General features: G+C 49.0%; 1 protein-coding gene across 3 annotated transcripts in view; it reads right to left on the bottom strand.

Moving 5' to 3' along the window:
* Window positions 1-19,298, bottom strand: part of LOC139543158 (plexin-B3-like) — a 264,643-nt gene that overhangs the window by 178,301 nt on the left and 67,044 nt on the right. For all 3 annotated transcript variants that reach the window (XM_071349397.1, XM_071349399.1, XM_071349398.1), the window contains exons 2-4: window positions 11,643-11,909; window positions 10,070-10,984; window positions 3,707-3,886 (exon numbers count right to left, since the gene is read on the bottom strand). In XM_071349397.1, the coding sequence (XP_071205498.1) occupies window positions 3,707-3,886; window positions 10,070-10,984; window positions 11,643-11,894 (1,347 nt within the window). In that variant the 5' untranslated portion in view covers window positions 11,895-11,909. The remainder of the gene's footprint in view (window positions 1-3,706; window positions 3,887-10,069; window positions 10,985-11,642; window positions 11,910-19,298) is intronic.

The following is a 19,298-nucleotide window of genomic DNA, read 5'->3' as shown; positions in this document are numbered from 1 at the left end:
ACATTAGCAACATGTTTGATGTTAATGAACTCTCTGTGGAACAGTGGTGGTGTTTAACACAGTACTAATGAAGAGTCTAGCTCAGGGGTGGGCAGCCGGTGTGGGCAGCCGGTGTGGGCAGCCGGTGTGGGCAGCCGGTGTGGGCAGCCGGTGTGGGCAGCCGGTGTGGGCAACCGGTGTGGGTCCAGGTTTCTAATGTAGCTGGGGTGGGAAATCTTTCCTGTTATTACCTGGTACTTCCTGTATATAGCCATATTATTACCTGGTACTTCCTGTATATAGCCATGTTATTACCTGGTACTTCCTGTATATAGCCATGTTATTACCTGGTACTTCCTGTATATAAAGCCATGTTATTTTAACTCATTATTTTATTATTATTATTATTATTATTATTCACTGTGTATTTATTCCTCAAGTCCCTATTTCTATTTGATCTGTTTTATCTTTAACTGTATTGTATTGTTGGACCGGTCAGGCAGCATGTCACTGGAAGTCTTCACCTGTTGTTTACTAAGCATGTAATAAATAACATTTCATTTGTAGGCTACAGTCATAGTGTTAAGCAGTTGAAAGTCTATATCAGGGGGCCAATCCGCCTGCTGAAAGTCTATATCAGGGGGCCCAAACCACCTGTTGAAAGTCTATATCAGGGGGGCCAATCCACCTGTTGAAAGTCTATATCAGGGGGGCCAATCCACCTGCTGAAAGTCTATATCAGGGGGGCCAATCCACCTGTTGAAAGTCTATATCAGGGGGGCCAATCCACCTGTTGAAAGTCTATATCAGGGGGGCCAATCCACCTGCTGAAAGTCTATATCAGGGGGGCCAATCCACCTGTTGAAAGTCTATATCAGGGGGGCCAATCCACCTGCTGAAAGTCTATATCAGGGGGCCCAATCCGTCTGCTGAAAGTCTATATCAGGGGCCCAATCCGTCTGTTGAAAGTCTATATCAGGGGGCCCAATCCGTCTGCTGAAAGTCTATATCAGGGGGCCCAATCCGTCTGCTGAAAGTCTATATCAGGGGCCCAATCCGTCTGTTGAAAGTCTATATCAGGGGGCCCAATCCGTCTGCTGAAAGTCTATATCAGGGGGCCCAATCCGTCTGCTGAAAGTCTATATCAGGGGGCCCAATCCGTCTGCTGAAAGTCTATATCAGGGGCCCAATCCGTCTGTTGAAAGTCTATATCAGGGGGCCCAATCCACCTGTTGTAAGTCTATATCAGGGGGGCCCAATCCACCTGTTGAAAGTCTATATCAGGGGGCCCAATCCACCTGTTGAAAGTCTATATCAGGGGGCCCAATCCACCTGTTGTAAGTCTATATCAGGGGGCCCAATCCACCTGTTGAAAGTCTATATCAGGGGGGGCCAATCCGCCTGTTGAAAGTCTATATCAGGGGGTCCAATCCACCTGTTGAAAGTCTATATCAGGGGGCCCAATCCACCTGTTGGAAGTCTATATCAGGGGGCCCAATCCGCCTGTTGAAAGTCTATATCAGGGGGCCCAATCCGGCTGTTGAAAGTCTATTTCAGGGGGCCCAATCCACCTGTTGAAAGTCTATATCAGGGGGCCCAATCCGGCTGTTGAAAGTCTATATCAGGGGGCCCAATCCGCCTGTTGAAAGTCTATATCAGGGGGCCCAATCCGGCTGTTGAAAGTCTATTTCAGGGGGCCCAATCCACCTGTTGAAAGTCTATATCAGGGGGCCCAATCCGCCTGTTGAAAGTCTATATCAGGGGGGCCAATCCGCCTGTTGAAAGTCTATATCAGGGGGCCCAATCCACCTGTTGTAAGTCTATATCAGGGGGCCCAATCCACCTGTTGAAAGTCTATATCAGGGGGCCCAATCCACCTGTTGAAAGTCTATATCAGGGGGGCCAATCCACCTGTTGAAAGTCTATATCAGGGGGCCCAATCCACCTGTTGTAAGTCTATATCAGGGGGGCCCAATCCACCTGTTGAAAGTCTATATCAGGGGGCCCAATCCACCTGTTGAAAGTCTATATCAGGGGGGCCCAATCCACCTGTTGAAAGTCTATATCAGGGGGCCCAATCCACCTGTTGTAAGTCTATATCAGGGGGCCCAATCCGCCTGTTGAAAGTCTATATCAGGGGGCCCAATCCACCTGTTGAAAGTCTATATCAGGGTCCCCAATCCACCTGTTGAAAGTCTATATCAGGGGGCTCAATCCACCTGTTGAAAGTCTATATCAGGGGGCCCAATCCGCCTGTTGAAAGTCTATATCAGGGGGCCCAATCCGGCTGTTGAAAGTCTATATCAGGGGGCCCAATCCGCCTGTTGAAAGTCTATATCAGGGGGCCCAATCCGGCTGTTGAAAGTCTATATCAGGGGGCCCAATCCACCTGTTGAAAGTCTATATCAGGGGGGCCAATCCACCTGCTGAAAGTCTATATCAGGGGGCCCAATCCGCCTGTTGAAAGTCTATATCAGGGGGGCCAATCCACCTGTTGAAAGTCTATATCAGGGGGGCCAATCCACCTGCTGAAAGTCTATATCAGGGGGCCCAATCCACCTGTTGTAAGTCTATATCAGGGGGGCCAATCCACCTGTTGAAAGTCTATATCAGGGGGCCCAATCCACCTGTTGTAAGTCTATATCAGGGGGGCCCAATCCACCTGTTGAAAGTCTATATCAGGGGGGCCCAATCCACCTGTTGAAAGTCTATATCAGGGGGCTCAATCCACCTGTTGAAAGTCTATATCAGGGGGCCCAATCCGCCTGTTGAAAGTCTATATCAGGGGGCCCAATCCGGCTGTTGAAAGTCTATATCAGGGGGCCCAATCCGCCTGTTGAAAGTCTATATCAGGGGGCCCAATCCGGCTGTTGAAAGTCTATATCAGGGGGCCCAATCCACCTGTTGAAAGTCTATATCAGGGGGGCCAATCCGCCTGCTGAAAGTCTATACGTTCTCCATTACACGTTCTCCATTACACCATTACACGTTCTCATTACACGTTCTCCATTTGCAATATTAGGAGTTAGGAAATATAGTTGACATCGTCACCAAATAATTTATTAAAAACACACTGTTTTGCAAAGAAGGTCTACAAGCCTCAACAGCACTCTGTAGGGTAGCACCATGGTGTAGCCAGAGGACAGTTAGCTTCCGTCCTCCTCTGGGTACATTGAATTCAATACAAAACCTAGGAGGCTCATGGTTCCTCACCCCCTTCTATAGACTTACACGGTAATTATGACAACTTCCAGAGGACGTCCTCCAACCTATCAGAGCTCTTGCAGCATGAACTGTCATGTTGTCCACCCAATCAAAGGATCAGAGTATGAATCTAGTACTGAAAGCATAAGCTACAGCTAGCTAGCACTGCAGTGTATAACATGTGGCGAGTAGTTGACTCAAAGAGAGAGAAAGAGAGAAACAGTTTCTAAATTAATTTATTCCAAAATGAAGGAGAAGCAGAGAAATAGAGAGCGAGTCAAAAAAAATTCTGTTTCACTTACTTAGCTAGCAAATGCAGCTAGCTAGTTTAGCCTACTGAAACATCCCGCCACTGATGTGCAGCCATCCGTTCTCGTCCCCCAGCAATGCGATGGTGTGTGTGCCTCTGTGTGTGTGTCTCTCGTTACTGTGTGTGTGTGTGTGTGTGTGTGTGTGTGTGTGTGTGTGTGTGTGTGTGTGTGTGTGTGTGTGTGTGTGTGTGTGTGTGTGTGCGTGTATATACCTTGTGCAGCCATCCGTTCTTGTCCCCCAGCAGAGCGATGGTGTGACCGGCCTCGGTAGTGGTGGTGACTGCGGTGAGTTGAGTTTCCCTCGTCAAAGAAGGGGTGGCAGACAGGGGAACAGCAGAGGCGATGGGGCTGGGGGTGTGTTCCCCTCCACACGGGTACTTCTTTAATGAATCCTAAAGAAAAGAAGAGTCAGAGGTGATTGGTTGATTGGACAATTAAAATACATCGAAAAGCGATCTGGCAAAAGACAACGTTTACGATACATCTCTGTATTCTGTATCAGAAAGACAACATTACATCTCTGTATTCTGTATCAGAAAGACAACATTACATCTCTGTATTCTGTATCAGAAAGACAACGAGACATCTCTGTATTCTGTATCAGAAAGACAACGTTACATCTCTGTATTCTGTATCAGAAAGACAACGTTACATCTCTGTATTCTGTATCAGAAAGACAACGTTACATCTCTGTATTCTGTATCAGAAAGACAACGTTACGATACATCGCTGTATTCTGTATCAGAAAGACAACATTACATCTCTGTATTCTGTATCAGAAAGACAACATTACGTTACATCTCTGTATTCTGTATCAGAAAGACAACATTACATCTCTGTATTCTGTATCAGAAAGACAACGTTACATCTCTGTATTCTGTATCAGAAAGACAACGTTACATCTCTGTATTCTGTATCAGAAAGACAACGTTACATCTCTGTATTCTGTATCAGAAAGACAACGATACATCTCTGTATTCTGTATCAGAAAGACAACATTACGATACATCTCTGTATTCTGTATCAGAAAGACAACGTTACATCTCTGTATTCTGTATCAGAAAGACAACGTTACATCTCTGTATTCTGTATCAGAAAGACAACATTACATCTCTGTATTCTGTATCAGAAAGACAACATTACGATACATCTCTGTATTCTGTATCAGAAAGACAACGTTACATCGCTGTATTCTGTATCAGAAAGACAACATTACGATACATCTCTGTATTCTGTATCAGAAAGACAACATTACGATACATCTCTGTATTCTGTATCAGAAAGACAACGTTACATCTCTGTATTCTGTATCAGAAAGACAACATTACGATACATCTCTGTATTCTGTATCAGAAAGACAACATTACGATACATCTCTGTATTCTGTATCAGAAAGACAACGTTACATCGCTGTATTCTGTATCAGAAAGACAACGTTACGATACATCTCTGTATTCTGTATCAGAAAGACAACGTTACATCTCTGTATTCTGTATCAGAAAGACAACGTTACGATACATCTCTGTATTCTGTATCAGAAAGACAACATTACGATACATCTCTGTATTCTGTATCAGAAAGACAACATTACGATACATCTCTGTATTCTGTATCAGAAAGACAACGTTACATCTCTGTATTCTGTATCAGAAAGACAACGTTACATCTCTGTATTCTGTATCAGAAAGACAACGTTACATCTCTGTATTCTGTATCAGAAAGACAACATTACGATACATCTCTGTATTCTATATCAGAAAGACAACATTACGATACATCTCTGTATTCTGTATCAGAAAGACAACATTACGATACATCTCTGTATTCTGTATCAGAAAGACAACGTTACATCTCTGTATTCTGTATCAGAAAGACAACGTTACATCTCTGTATTCTGTATCAGAAAGACAACATTACATCTCTGTATTCTGTATCAGAAAGACAACGTTACATCTCTGTATTCTGTATCAGAAAGACAACATTACGATACATCTCTGTATTCTATATCAGAAAGACAACGTTACGATACATCTCTGTATTCTGTATCAGAAAGACAACATTACATCTCTGTATTCTGTATCAGAAAGACAACGATACATCTCTGTATTCTATATCAGAAAGACAACATTACGATACATCTCTGTATTCTGTATCAGAAAGACAACGTTACGATACATCTCTGTATTCTGTATCAGAAAGACAACGTTACATCTCTGTATTCTGTATCAGAAAGACAACATTACGATACATCTCTGTATTCTGTATCAGAAAGACAACGATACATCTCTGTATTCTGTATCAGAAAGACAACATTACGATACATCTCTGTATTCTATATCAGAAAGACAACGTTACATCTCTGTATTCTGTATCAGAAAGACAACATTACGATACATCTCTGTATTCTGTATCAGAAAGACAACGTTACATCTCTGTATTCTGTATCAGAAAGACAACATTACGATACATCTCTGTATTCTGTATCAGAAAGACAACATTACGATACATCTCTGTATTCTGTATCAGAAAGACAACGTTACATCTCTGTATTCTGTATCAGAAAGACAACGTTACATCTCTGTATTCTGTATCAGAAAGACAACGATACATCTCTGTATTCTGTATCAGAAAGACAACATTACGATACATCTCTGTATTCTGTATCAGAAAGACAACGTTACATCTCTGTATTCTGTATCAGAAAGACAACATTACGATACATCTCTGTATTCTGTATCAGAAAGACAACGTTACGATACATCTCTGTATTCTGTATCAGAAAGACAACATTACGATACATCTCTGTATTCTGTATCAGAAAGACAACATTACGATACATCTCTGTATTCTGTATCAGAAAGACAACGTTACGAGACATCTCTGTATTCTGTATCAGAAAGACAACATTACGATACATCTCTGTATTCTGTATCAGAAAGACAACATTACGATACATCTCTGTATTCTGTATCAGAAAGACAACATTACGATACATCTCTGTATTCTGTATCAGAAAGACAACGATACATCTCTGTATTCTGTATCAGAAAGACAACATTACGATACATCTCTGTATTCTGTATCAGAAAGACAACGTTACATCTCTGTATTCTGTATCAGAAAGACAACATTACGATAGATCGCTGTATTCTGTATCAGAAAGACAACATTACGATACATCTCTGTATTCTGTATCAGAAAGACAACATTACGATAGATCGCTGTATTCTGTATCAGAAAGACAACATTACGATACATCTCTGTATTCTGTATCAGAAAGACAACGTTACATCTCTGTATTCTGTATCAGAAAGACAACGTTACATCTCTGTATTCTGTATCAGAAAGACAACGATACATCTCTGTATTCTGTATCAGAAAGACAACATTACGATACATCTCTGTATTCTGTATCAGAAAGACAACGTTACATCTCTGTATTCTGTATCAGAAAGACAACATTACGATACATCTCTGTATTCTGTATCAGAAAGACAACGTTACGATACATCTCTGTATTCTGTATCAGAAAGACAACATTACGATACATCTCTGTATTCTGTATCAGAAAGACAACATTACGATACATCTCTGTATTCTGTATCAGAAAGACAACGTTACGAGACATCTCTGTATTCTGTATCAGAAAGACAACATTACGATACATCTCTGTATTCTGTATCAGAAAGACAACATTACGATACATCTCTGTATTCTGTATCAGAAAGACAACATTACGATACATCTCTGTATTCTGTATCAGAAAGACAACGATACATCTCTGTATTCTGTATCAGAAAGACAACATTACGATACATCTCTGTATTCTGTATCAGAAAGACAACGTTACATCTCTGTATTCTGTATCAGAAAGACAACATTACGATAGATCGCTGTATTCTGTATCAGAAAGACAACATTACGATACATCTCTGTATTCTGTATCAGAAAGACAACATTACGATAGATCGCTGTATTCTGTATCAGAAAGACAACATTACGATAGATCGCTGTATTCTGTATCAGAAAGACAACATTACGATACATCTCTGTATTCTGTATCAGAAAGACAACATTACGATAGATCGCTGTATTCTGTATCAGAAAGACAACATTACGATAGATCGCTGTATTCTGTATCAGAAAGACAACATTACGATAGATCGCTGTATTCTGTATCAGAAAGACAACATTACGATAGATCGCTGTATTCTGTATCAGAAAGACAACATTACGATACATCTCTGTATTCTGTATCAGAAAGACAACATTACGATAGGTCGCTGTATTCTGTATCAGAAAGACAACATTACGATAGATCGCTGTATTCTGTATCAGAAAGACAACGTTTACGATACATCTCTGTATTCTGTATCAGAAAGACAACATTACGATACATCTCTGTATTCTGTATCAGAAAGACAACATTACGATACATCTCTGTATTCTGTATCAGAAAGACAACATTACATCTCTGTATTCTGTATCAGAAAGACAACATTACGATACATCTCTGTATTCTGTATCAGAAAGACAACGATACATCTCTGTATTCTGTATCAGAAAGACAACGTTACATCTCTGTATTCTGTATCAGAAAGACAACATTACGATACATCTCTGTATTCTGTATCAGAAAGACAACATTACGATACATCGCTGTATTCTGTATCAGAAAGACAACGTTACGATACATCTCTGTATTCTGTATCAGAAAGACAACGTTACATCTCTGTATTCTGTATCAGAAAGACAACATTACGATACATCTCTGTATTCTGTATCAGAAAGACAACATTACGATACATCTCTGTATTCTGTATCAGAAAGACAACATTACGATACATCTCTGTATTCTGTATCAGAAAGACAACGTTACGATACATCGCTGTCTCTCCTGAAAGGTGGAGATCCTTCGCTACTTGACAACTATCGACCCATATCAACATCGTATGTACTGTCAAAGGTACTGGAGTCCTTAGTTAGTAGGCAGCTGAAGGCCTACTTCCAAGAAAACAACATCTTAAATGGATGCAATCAGGTTTTTAGGTCTGGCCACAGCACTGTTTCAGCAACATTGAAGGTTTTAAATGACATCCACTGTGCTCTTGATAAGAAGTTACATTGTGTGTCTGTCTTTATTGATTTGTCGAAGGCTTTTGACACCGTGGACCATGCTGTGTTAGTGCAAAGGTTAAGATGTTGTGGAATTACAGGTCACGCTCTAGATTGGTTTATAAATTACCTATCAAATCGTACACAATGTGTAATGACGGATGTTTGTAAATCTGAGTCCATAGAGGTGTGCTCAGGTGTTCCGCAAGGTTCTATTTTGAGCCCTGTAACGTTCAGCACCCCACAGTGTAACGCTCGTCTTTAGGTGGAAGAGAGGAGGACCAAGGCGCAGCGTGGTGAATGTTCATGATGTCGAATTTTAATGATATCCAACAAAACAGAACACTGACAAAATACAAAATAACAAAACGACGTGAACAGACCTGAACTTGAGAACATAAAACATGAACGCACGAACAGGTAGGAACAAACGAACAAACGAAACGAAACAGTACCGTGTGGTGAAACAAACACAGACACAGAAGACAATCACCCACAAACAAACAGTGAGAACAGCCTACCTTAATATGGTTCTCAATCAGAGGAAACGTAAAACACCTGCCCCTGATTGAGAACCATATCAGGCTAATACAATGAACCCAACATAGAAACACATAACATAGAATGCCCACCCAGCTCACGTCCTGACCAACTAAACAAGGCTAAACAAAGGAAATAAGGTCAGGAACGTGACAGGCCCACTGTTGTTCATTTTGTATATCAACAACATTGGGGATCTTCTTGAAACAGCGGATGTTCATTTATATGCAGATGATACTGTTCTTTATTCAAGTGGTAGTAGTTTATCTTTAGCTTTTGAAAATGCCCAAAGAGCATTTAACATCATCCAACAGAATCTGTGTGATTTAAAGCTGGTTCTGAATTCAGGTAAAACAAAATGCATGGTATTTTCAAATGCCAGGCATGTTACCAATCATGTCATTGCTACATTGGCTGGACATACTATAGAGCAAGTTAAAGTGTACAAATATTTGGGTGTGTGGGTTGATGATAAGCTGAGCTTCACTGTGCATGTAGAGAACTTGATAAGGAAGCTCAAGCTGAAAATAGGTTTACCGGCATAAGGCTTGTTTTTCTCTGGAGGCCAGGAAGGAGCTGGTACGATGTACATTACTGGCAGTTTTAGATTTTAGTGATGTTATATATACATGCAGGCCTCAACCACTACCCTGACAGCACTTGATTCAGTATATCATGCATCCCTCAGGTTCATTACAAATCAAAAATGTCTAACACATCGTCATTGACCTTGCGTAGGCTTAAACACTGGGCCTATACATTAGCCTAGGCCTACACACTGAGCTGCTGTGTGTGTGTGTGTGTGTGTGTGTGTGTGTGTGTGTGTGTGTGTGTGTGTGTGTGTGTGTGTGTGTGTGTGTGTGTGTGTGTGTGTGTGTGTGTGTGTGTGTGTGTGTGTGTGTGTGTGTGTGTCTAGTTACCTTGGGCAGGCGTAGACACTTGGACGACACCTCATACTCTATGTATGCCTCCTCATGTCCCGTCCTTCCTCTTCCTCCCTCTGTATAACACAGCTCCTGGGCCCTCTGCAGCGCCGCATCCAGCTCTGACATCTCGTAAACACACAGCGCCGAGCGACCGGTCGCCGTGGGCGTCGACGCCTGCCCCGCCGCCATGGCAACGAACAGCGCCGGTCGCCCCTGGTGTTTGGCGAGGGTAGCCCCCTGGGCGAGGTTATACCCCCCGGAACATTCTAACGGAACCTCCACGTAGGAGTAGAAGCTCCGGTCCCCGGCGCAGAGACGTGACACGTAAGTCCGGTACTCCTTCCTGTGCCACATATCCCTCCTGGAGAACAGGAAGTAAACGTGGTCGCCATGATGATGCGCGGAGATGAAGTTGTTGTTGTACTCGGAGTAGCTCCCGACAACCAGCTTCCCTAATTCCTCGTCTTGGGAGAAGGCCTGGCGGGCGGGGGAGGAGCTGGGGGCCAAACGGCGAGTTGTGATTGGTGGGATGTCGCTGGGGCCTTTACTGGTGTAGCCACGCCCCACCAGCATAAGCCCCACACCCTTTTGGTTCAAGACCACACCCACGGTGGAGACGCGGGGGGCGTTGGCGGCTACGTACTGCGTGTCCACCGGATTAGAGGTCTGGTACAGCACCTCGGACACATTACCCAGACTCCTCTTCTCACAGATACCCTGGAACAGGGTTCCACACACGATCAGGCTCCTCGCCCCGACCTCTGACCCTGCTGAGGCCAGACCCTCCTCTAGCAGAAGGATCTTATTAGTGTTGGGGGTCAGGCGTGCGGTACTGCAGTCCTTGGGGACGATGGGGGGTAAGCACTCGGCACTGTCCAGTTTGGGGCCAGTCTGACTGGAGGAGAGCACCTAGGATACGTTTAAGATTAACATTAGAGAAGATAGTATTTTATAGTCTGTGTCACAAATGGCTCCTATTCCCTTTAAAGTGCACTACTTTTGACCAGGGCACATAGGGAACACTATATATAAGGGATAGGGAACACTATATAGGGAATACTATATAGGGGATAGGGAACACTACATAGGGAATACTATATCGGGGATAGGGAACACTACATAGGGAATAGGGAACACTACATAGGGGATAGGAAACACTACACAGGGGATAGGAAACACTACACAGGGGATAGGAAACACTACATAGGGGATAGGAAACACTACATAGGGGATAGGAAACACTACATAGGGAACAGGGAACACTATATAGGGGACACTATATAAGGGACACTATATAAGGAATACACTATATCGGGGACACTATATAGGGGACACTATATAAGGGACACTATATCGGGGACACTATATAGGGGACACTATATAGGGGATCGGGGGGCAACATATACAGTAGGAGCGGTTTCCCGGACAACGATTAAGCCTGGTCCAAAAAGAAAGCTCAGTGGAGAAACTCCATCGAAAAGGCGTTTTGTTCCAGGACTCAGCTAATCTGTGTCTGGGAAACCGGCCAATAGAGAGCTATGGACAAGCGATTTACAAACATTATTACCTGGAGGTCAGGGGAGAGATGGTAGAGATGGTTGACTGCCCCCACGTACAACTGACCAGACCTGGAGTCCAGGACGAGGTGGCTGAGGGGAGATCCATCCAGGGAGAGGTGAGGGAAGGCCTGCCCAGCGGGAGAGGCCTTCTCTGGGTTAGGCTGGAGCTGGGTCAGGGCCTGGGGCTGTGGGGGCAGCAACAGTACCAGACACCACCACCAGGTGGCAAGGGGGAGCAGAGGGGGAGAAGTGGCTGGCATGGCACCAATTACCTGCTGGAGAGGAGAGAAGGAGGAGAGGAAGGAGAGGATGGAGGAGAAGGAAAGGATAAAGGAGAGGAAGGAGAGGACAACAACAGTAAGAGGAGATAGCTAGATTCACCTCACTCTTACCTACTATATCCTACCTAGGTTTAAACCAACCCTGTTCATGGAGAGATACCGTCCTGTAGGTTTACACTCCAACCCTGTTCCTGGAGAGATACCCTCTTGTAGGTTTACACTCCAACCCTGTTCCTAGAGAGATACCATCTTGTAGGTTTTAACTCTAACCCTGTTCCTAGAGAGATACCCTCTTGTAGGTTTAACTCCAACCTTGTTCCTGGAGAGACACCCTCCTGTAGGTTTAACTCCAACCTTGTTCCTGGAGAGAGACCCCCCTGTAGGTTTTAACTCCAACCCTGTTCCTGGAGAGAAACCCTCCTGTAGGTTTTAACTCCAACCCTGTTCCTGGAGAGAGACCCTCCTGTAGGTTTTAACTCCAACCCTGTTCCTGGAGAGAAACCCTCCTGTAGGTTTTAACTCCAACCCTGTTCCTGGAGAGAGACCCTCCTGTAGGTTTTAACTCCAACCCTGTTCCTGGAGAGAAACCCTCCTGTAGGTTTTAACTCCAACCCTGTTCCTGGAGAGATGCCCTCCTGTAGGTTTTAACTCCAACCCTGTTCCTGGAGAGAAACCCTCCTGTAGGTTTTAACTCCAACCCTGTTCCATTTTTGTTTTAAACCATTTTGAATTCAGGCTGTAACAAGTCTAGGGGTATGAATACTTTCTGAAGGCACTTCACCATAAAAACAACCAAAACAACAGACTTCCCCCACTTCAAGCAGCTACTTTTGTTCTTCAAAGCTCTCCCACCTTCACATACACAACACCAGCAGAAGACCCTGTAGTGACAGGTGGGGCTGAGGCAGCAGCAGACCCTATAGTGACAGGTGGGGCTGAGGCAGCAGCAGAAGACCCTATAGTGACAGGTGGGGCTGAGGCAGCAGAAGACCCTATAGTGACAGGTGGGGCTGAGGCAGCAGCAGAAGACCCTATAGTGACAGGCGGGGCTGAGGCAGCAGCAAAAGACCCTATAGTGACAGGTGGGGCTGAGGCAGCAGCAGACCCTATAGTGACAGGTGGGGCTGAGGCAGCAGCAGACCCTATAGTGACAGGTGGGGCTGAGGCAGCAGCAGAAGACCCTATAGTGACAGGTGGGGCTGAGGCAGCAGCAGACCCTATAGTGACAGGTGGGGCTGAGGCAGCAGCAGACCCTATAGTGACAGGTGGGGCTGAGGCAGCAGCAGACCCTATAGTGACAGGTGGGGCTGAGGCAGCAGCAGACCCTATAGTGACAGGTGGGGCTGAGGCAGCAGCAGACCCTATAGTGACAGGTGGGACTGAGGCAGCAGAATACCCTATAGTGACAGGTGGGGGCTGAGGCAGCAGCAGACCCTATAGTGACAGGTGGGGCTGAGGCAGCAGCAGACCCTATAGTGACAGGTGGGGCTGAGGCAGCAGCAGAAGACCCTATAGTGACAGGCGGGGCTGAGGCAGCAGCAAAAGACCCTATAGTGACAGGTGGGGCTGAGGCAGCAGCAGAAGACCCTATAGTGACAGGTGGGGCTGAGGCAGCAGCAGACCCTATAGTGACAGGTGGGGCTGAGGCAGCAGCAGACCCTATAGTGACAGGTGGGGCTGAGGCAGCAGCAGAAGACCCTATAGTGACAGGTGGGGCTGAGGCAGCAGCAGACCCTATAGTGACAGGTGGGGCTGAGGCAGCAGCAGACCCTATAGTGACAGGTGGGGCTGAGGCAGCAGCAGAAGACCCTATAGTGACAGGTGGGGCTGAGGCAGCAGCAGACCCTATAGTGACAGGTGGGGCTGAGGCAGCAGCAGACCCTATAGTGACAGGTGGGGCTGAGGCAGCAGAAGACCCTATAGTGACAGGTGGGGGCTGAGGCAGCAGCAGACCCTATAGTGACAGGTGGGGCTGAGGCAGCAGAAGACCCTATAGTGACAGGTGGGGCTGAGGCAGCAGCAGACCCTATAGTGACAGGTGGGGCTGAGGCAGCAGCAGAAGACCCTATAGTGACAGGTGGGGCTGAGGCAGCAGCAGAAGACCCTATAGTGACAGGTGGGGCTGAGGCAGCAGCAGACCCTATAGTGACAGGTGGGGCTGAGGCAGCAGCAGACCCTATAGTGACAGGTGGGGCTGAGGCAGCAGCAGACCCTATAGTGACAGGTGGGGCTGAGGCAGCAGAAGACCCTATAGTGACAGGTGGGACTGAGGCAGCAGCAGAAGACCCTATAGTGACAGGTGGGGGCTGAGGCAGCAGCAGACCCTATAGTGACAGGTGGGGCTGAGGCAGCAGCAGACCCTATAGTGACAGGTGGGGCTGAGGCAGCAGCAGAAGACCCTATAGTGACAGGTGGGGGCTGAGGCAGCAGCAGACCCTATAGTGACAGGTGGGGCTGAGGCAGCAGCAGACCCTATAGTGACAGGTGGGGCTGAGGCAGCAGCAGAAGACCCTATAGTGACAGGTGGGGCTGAGGCAGCAGCAGAAGACCCTATAGTGACAGGTGGGGCTGAGGCAGCAGCAGGCCCTATAGTGACAGGTGGGGCTGAGGCAGCAGCAGACCCTATAGTGACAGGTGGGGCTGAGGCAGCAGCAGACCCTATAGTGACAGGTGGGGCTGAGGCAGCAGAAGACCCTATAGTGACAGGTGGGGGCTGAGGCAGCAGCAGACCCTATAGTGACAGGTGGGGCTGAGGCAGCAGAAGACCCTATAGTGACAGGTGGGGCTGAGGCAGCAGCAGACCCTATAGTGACAGGTGGGGCTGAGGCAGCAGCAGAAGACCCTATAGTGGCAGGTGGGGCTGAGGCAGCAGCAGAAGACCCTATAGTGACAGGTGGGGCTGAGGCAGCAGCAGACCCTATAGTGACAGGTGGGGCTGAGGCAGCAGCAGACCCTATAGTGACAGGTGGGGCTGAGGCAGCAGCAGACCCTATAGTGACAGGTGGGGCTGAGGCAGCAGCAGACCCTATAGTGACAGGTGGGGCTGAGGCAGCAGCAGACCCTATAGTGACAGGTGGGGCTGAGGCAGCAGCAGAAGACCCTATAGTGACAGGTGGGGCTGAGGCAGCAGCAGACCCTATAGTGACAGGTGGGACTGAGGCAGCAGAATACCCTATAGTGACAGGTGGGGGCTGAGGCAGCAGCAGACCCTATAGTGACAGGTGGGGCTGAGGCAGCAGCAGACCCTATAGTGACAGGTGGGGCTGAGGCAGCAGCAGAAGACCCTATAGTGACAGGCGGGGCTGAGGCAGCAGCAAAAGACCCTATAGTGACAGGTGGGGCTGAGGCAGCAGCAGAAGACCCTATAGTGACAGGTGGGGCTGAGGCAGCAGCAGACCCTATAGTGACAGGTGGGGCTGAGGCAGCAGCAGACCCTATAGTGACAGGTGGGGCTGAGGCAGCAGCAGAAGACCCTATAGTGACAGGTGGGGCTGAGGCAGCAGCAGACCCTATAGTGACAGGTGGGGCTGAGGCAGCAGCAGACCCTATAGTGACAGGTGGGGCTGAGGCAGCAGCAGAAGACCCTATAGTGACAGGTGGGGCTGAGGCAGCAGCAGACCCTATAGTGACAGGTGGGGCTGAGGCAGCAGCAGACCCTATAGTGACAGGTGGGGCTGAGGCAGCAGAAGACCCTATAGTGACAGGTGGGGGCTGAGGCAGCAGCAGACCCTATAGTGACAGGTGGGGCTGAGGCAGCAGAAGACCCTATAGTGACAGGTGGGGCTGAGGCAGCAGCAGACCCTATAGTGACAGGTGGGGCTGAGGCAGCAGCAGAAGACCCTATAGTGACAGGTGGGGCTGAGGCAGCAGCAGAAGACCCTATAGTGACAGGTGGGGCTGAGGCAGCAGCAGACCCTATAGTGACAGGTGGGGCTGAGGCAGCAGCAGACCCTATAGTGACAGGTGGGGCTGAGGCAGCAGCAGACCCTATAGTGACAGGTGGGGCTGAGGCAGCAGAAGACCCTATAGTGACAGGTGGGACTGAGGCAGCAGCAGAAGACCCTATAGTGACAGGTGGGGGCTGAGGCAGCAGCAGACCCTATAGTGACAGGTGGGGCTGAGGCAGCAGCAGACCCTATAGTGACAGGTGGGGCTGAGGCAGCAGCAGAAGACCCTATAGTGACAGGTGGGGGCTGAGGCAGCAGCAGACCCTATAGTGACAGGTGGGGCTGAGGCAGCAGCAGACCCTATAGTGACAGGTGGGGCTGAGGCAGCAGCAGAAGACCCTATAGTGACAGGTGGGGCTGAGGCAGCAGCAGAAGACCCTATAGTGACAGGTGGGGCTGAGGCAGCAGCAGGCCCTATAGTGACAGGTGGGGCTGAGGCAGCAGCAGACCCTATAGTGACAGGTGGGGCTGAGGCAGCAGCAGACCCTATAGTGACAGGTGGGGCTGAGGCAGCAGAAGACCCTATAGTGACAGGTGGGGGCTGAGGCAGCAGCAGACCCTATAGTGACAGGTGGGGCTGAGGCAGCAGAAGACCCTATAGTGACAGGTGGGGCTGAGGCAGCAGCAGACCCTATAGTGACAGGTGGGGCTGAGGCAGCAGCAGAAGACCCTATAGTGGCAGGTGGGGCTGAGGCAGCAGCAGAAGACCCTATAGTGACAGGTGGGGCTGAGGCAGCAGCAGACCCTATAGTGACAGGTGGGGCTGAGGCAGCAGCAGACCCTATAGTGACAGGTGGGGCTGAGGCAGCAGCAGACCCTATAGTGACAGGTGGGGCTGAGGCAGCAGCAGACCCTATAGTGACAGGTGGGGCTGAGGCAGCAGCAGACCCTATAGTGACAGGTGGGGCTGAGGCAGCAGCAGAAGACCCTATAGTGACAGGTGGGGCTGAGGCAGCAGCAGAAGACCCTATAGTGACAGGTGGGGCTGAGGCAGCAGCAGACCCTATAGTGACAGGTGGGGCTGAGGCAGCAGCAGACCCTATAGTGACAGGTGGGGCTGAGGCAGCAGCAGACCCTATAGTGACAGGTGGGGCTGAGGCAGCAGAAGACCCTATAGTGACAGGTGGGACTGAGGCAGCAGCAGAAGACCCTATAGTGACAGGTGGGGGCTGAGGCAGCAGCAGACCCTATAGTGACAGGTGGGGCTGAGGCAGCAGCAGACCCTATAGTGACAGGTGGGGCTGAGGCAGCAGCAGAAGACCCTATAGTGACAGGTGGGGGCTGAGGCAGCAGCAGACCCTATAGTGACAGGTGGGGCTGAGGCAGCAGCAGACCCTATAGTGACAGGTGGGGCTGAGGCAGCAGCAGAAGACCCTATAGTGACAGGTGGGGCTGAGGCAGCAGCAGAAGACCCTATAGTGACAGGTGGGGCTGAGGCAGCAGCAGACCCTATAGTGACAGGTGGGGCTGAGGCAGCAGCAGACCCTATAGTGACAGGTGGGGCTGAGGCAGCAGCAGACCCTATAGTGACAGGTGGGGCTGAGGCAGCAGAAGACCCTATAGTGACAGGTGGGGGCTGAGGCAGCAGCAGACCCTATAGTGACAGGTGGGGCTGAGGCAGCAGAAGACCCTATAGTGACAGGTGGGGCTGAGGCAGCAGCAGACCCTATAGTGACAGGTGGGGCTGAGGCAGCAGCAGAAGACCCTATAGTGACAGGTGGGGCTGAGGCAGCAGCAGAAGACCCTATAGTGACAGGTGGGGCTGAGGCAGCAGCAGACCCTATAGTGACAGGTGGGGCTGAGGCAGCAGCAGACCCTATAGTGACAGGTGGGGCTGAGGCAGCAGCAGACCCTATAGTGACAGGTGGGGCTGAGGCAGCAGCAGAAGACCCTATAGTGACAGGTGGGGCTGAGGCAGCAGCAGACCCTATAGTGACAGGTGGGGCTGAGGCAGCAGCAGACCCTATAGTGACAGGTGGGGCTGAGGCAGCAGCAGACCCTATAGTGACAGGTGGGGCTGAGGCAGCAGAAGACCCTATAGTGACAGGTGGGACTGAGGCAGCAGCAGAAGACCCTATAGTGACAGGTGGGGGCTGAGGCAGCAGCAGACCCTATAGTGACAGGTGGGGCTGAGGCAGCAGCAGACCCTATAGTGACAGGTGGGGCTGAGGCAGCAGCAGAAGACCCTATAGTGACAGGTGGGGCTGAGGCAGCAGCAGAAGACCCTATAGCTAAAGGTGGGGCTGAGGCAGCAGCAGACCCTATAGTGACAGGTGGGGCTGAGGCAGCAGCAGACCCTATAGTGACAGGTGGGGCTGAGGCAGCAGCAGACCCTATAGTGACAGGTGGGGCTGAGGCAGCAGCAGAAGACCCTATAGTGACAGGTGGGGCTGAGGCAGCAGCAGAAGACCCTATAGTGACAGGTGGGGCTGAGGCAGCAGCAGAAGACCCTATAGTGACAGGTGGGGCTGAGGCAGCAGCAGAAGACCCTATAGTGACAGGCGGGGCTGAGGCAGCAGCAGAAGACCCTATAGTGACAGGTGGGGCTGAGGCAGCAGCAGAAGACCCTATAGTGACAGGTGGGGCTGAGGCAGCAGCAGAAGACCCTATAGTGACAGGTGCGTCTGAGGCAGCAGCAGAAGACCCTATAGTTACAGGTGGGGCTGAGGCAGCAGCAGACCCTATAGTGACAGGTGGGGCTGAGGCAGCAGCAGAATACCCTATAGTGACAGGTGGGGCTGAGGCAGCAGAAGACCCTATAGTGACAGGTGGGGCTGAGGCAGCAGCAGAAGACCCTATAGTGACAGGTGGGGCTGAGGCAGCAGCAGACCCTATAGTGACAGGTGGGGCTGAGGCAGCAGCAGACCCTATAGTGACAGGTGGGGCTGAGGCAGCAGCAGAAGACCATATAGTGACAGGTGCGGCTGAGGCAGCAGCAGACCCTATAGTGACAGGTGGGGCTGAGGCAGCAGTAGAAGACGCTATAGTGAGAGGTGGGGCTGAGGCAGCAGCAGAAGACCCTATAGTGACAGGTGGGGCTGAGGCAGCAGCAGAAGACCCTATAGTGACAGGTGGGGCTGAGGCAGCAGCAGAAGACCCTATAGTGACAGGTGGGGCTGAGGCAGCAGCAGAAGACCCTATAGTGACAGGTGGGGCTGAGGCAGCAGCAGAAGACCCTATAGTGACAGGTGGGGCTGAGGCAGCAGCAGAAGACCCTATAGTGACAGGTGGGGCTGAGGCAGCAGCAGAAGACCCTATAGTGACAGGTGGGGCTGAGGCAGCAGCAGAAGACCCTATAGTGACAGGTGGGGCTGAGGCAGCAGAAGACCCTATAGTGACAGGTGGGGCTGAGGCAGCAGCAGAAGACCCTATAGTGACAGGTGGGGCTGAGGCAGCAGCAGACCCTATAGTGACAGGTGGGGCTGAGGCAGCAGAA

The sequence above is a fragment of the Salvelinus alpinus genome, chromosome 17 (assembly GCF_045679555.1).
Source record: "Salvelinus alpinus chromosome 17, SLU_Salpinus.1, whole genome shotgun sequence".
NCBI lineage: Eukaryota > Metazoa > Chordata > Actinopteri > Salmoniformes > Salmonidae > Salvelinus > Salvelinus alpinus.
Note: the sequence above shows the minus strand (reverse complement) of the source record. Positions and strands in the feature narration are given on the sequence as shown.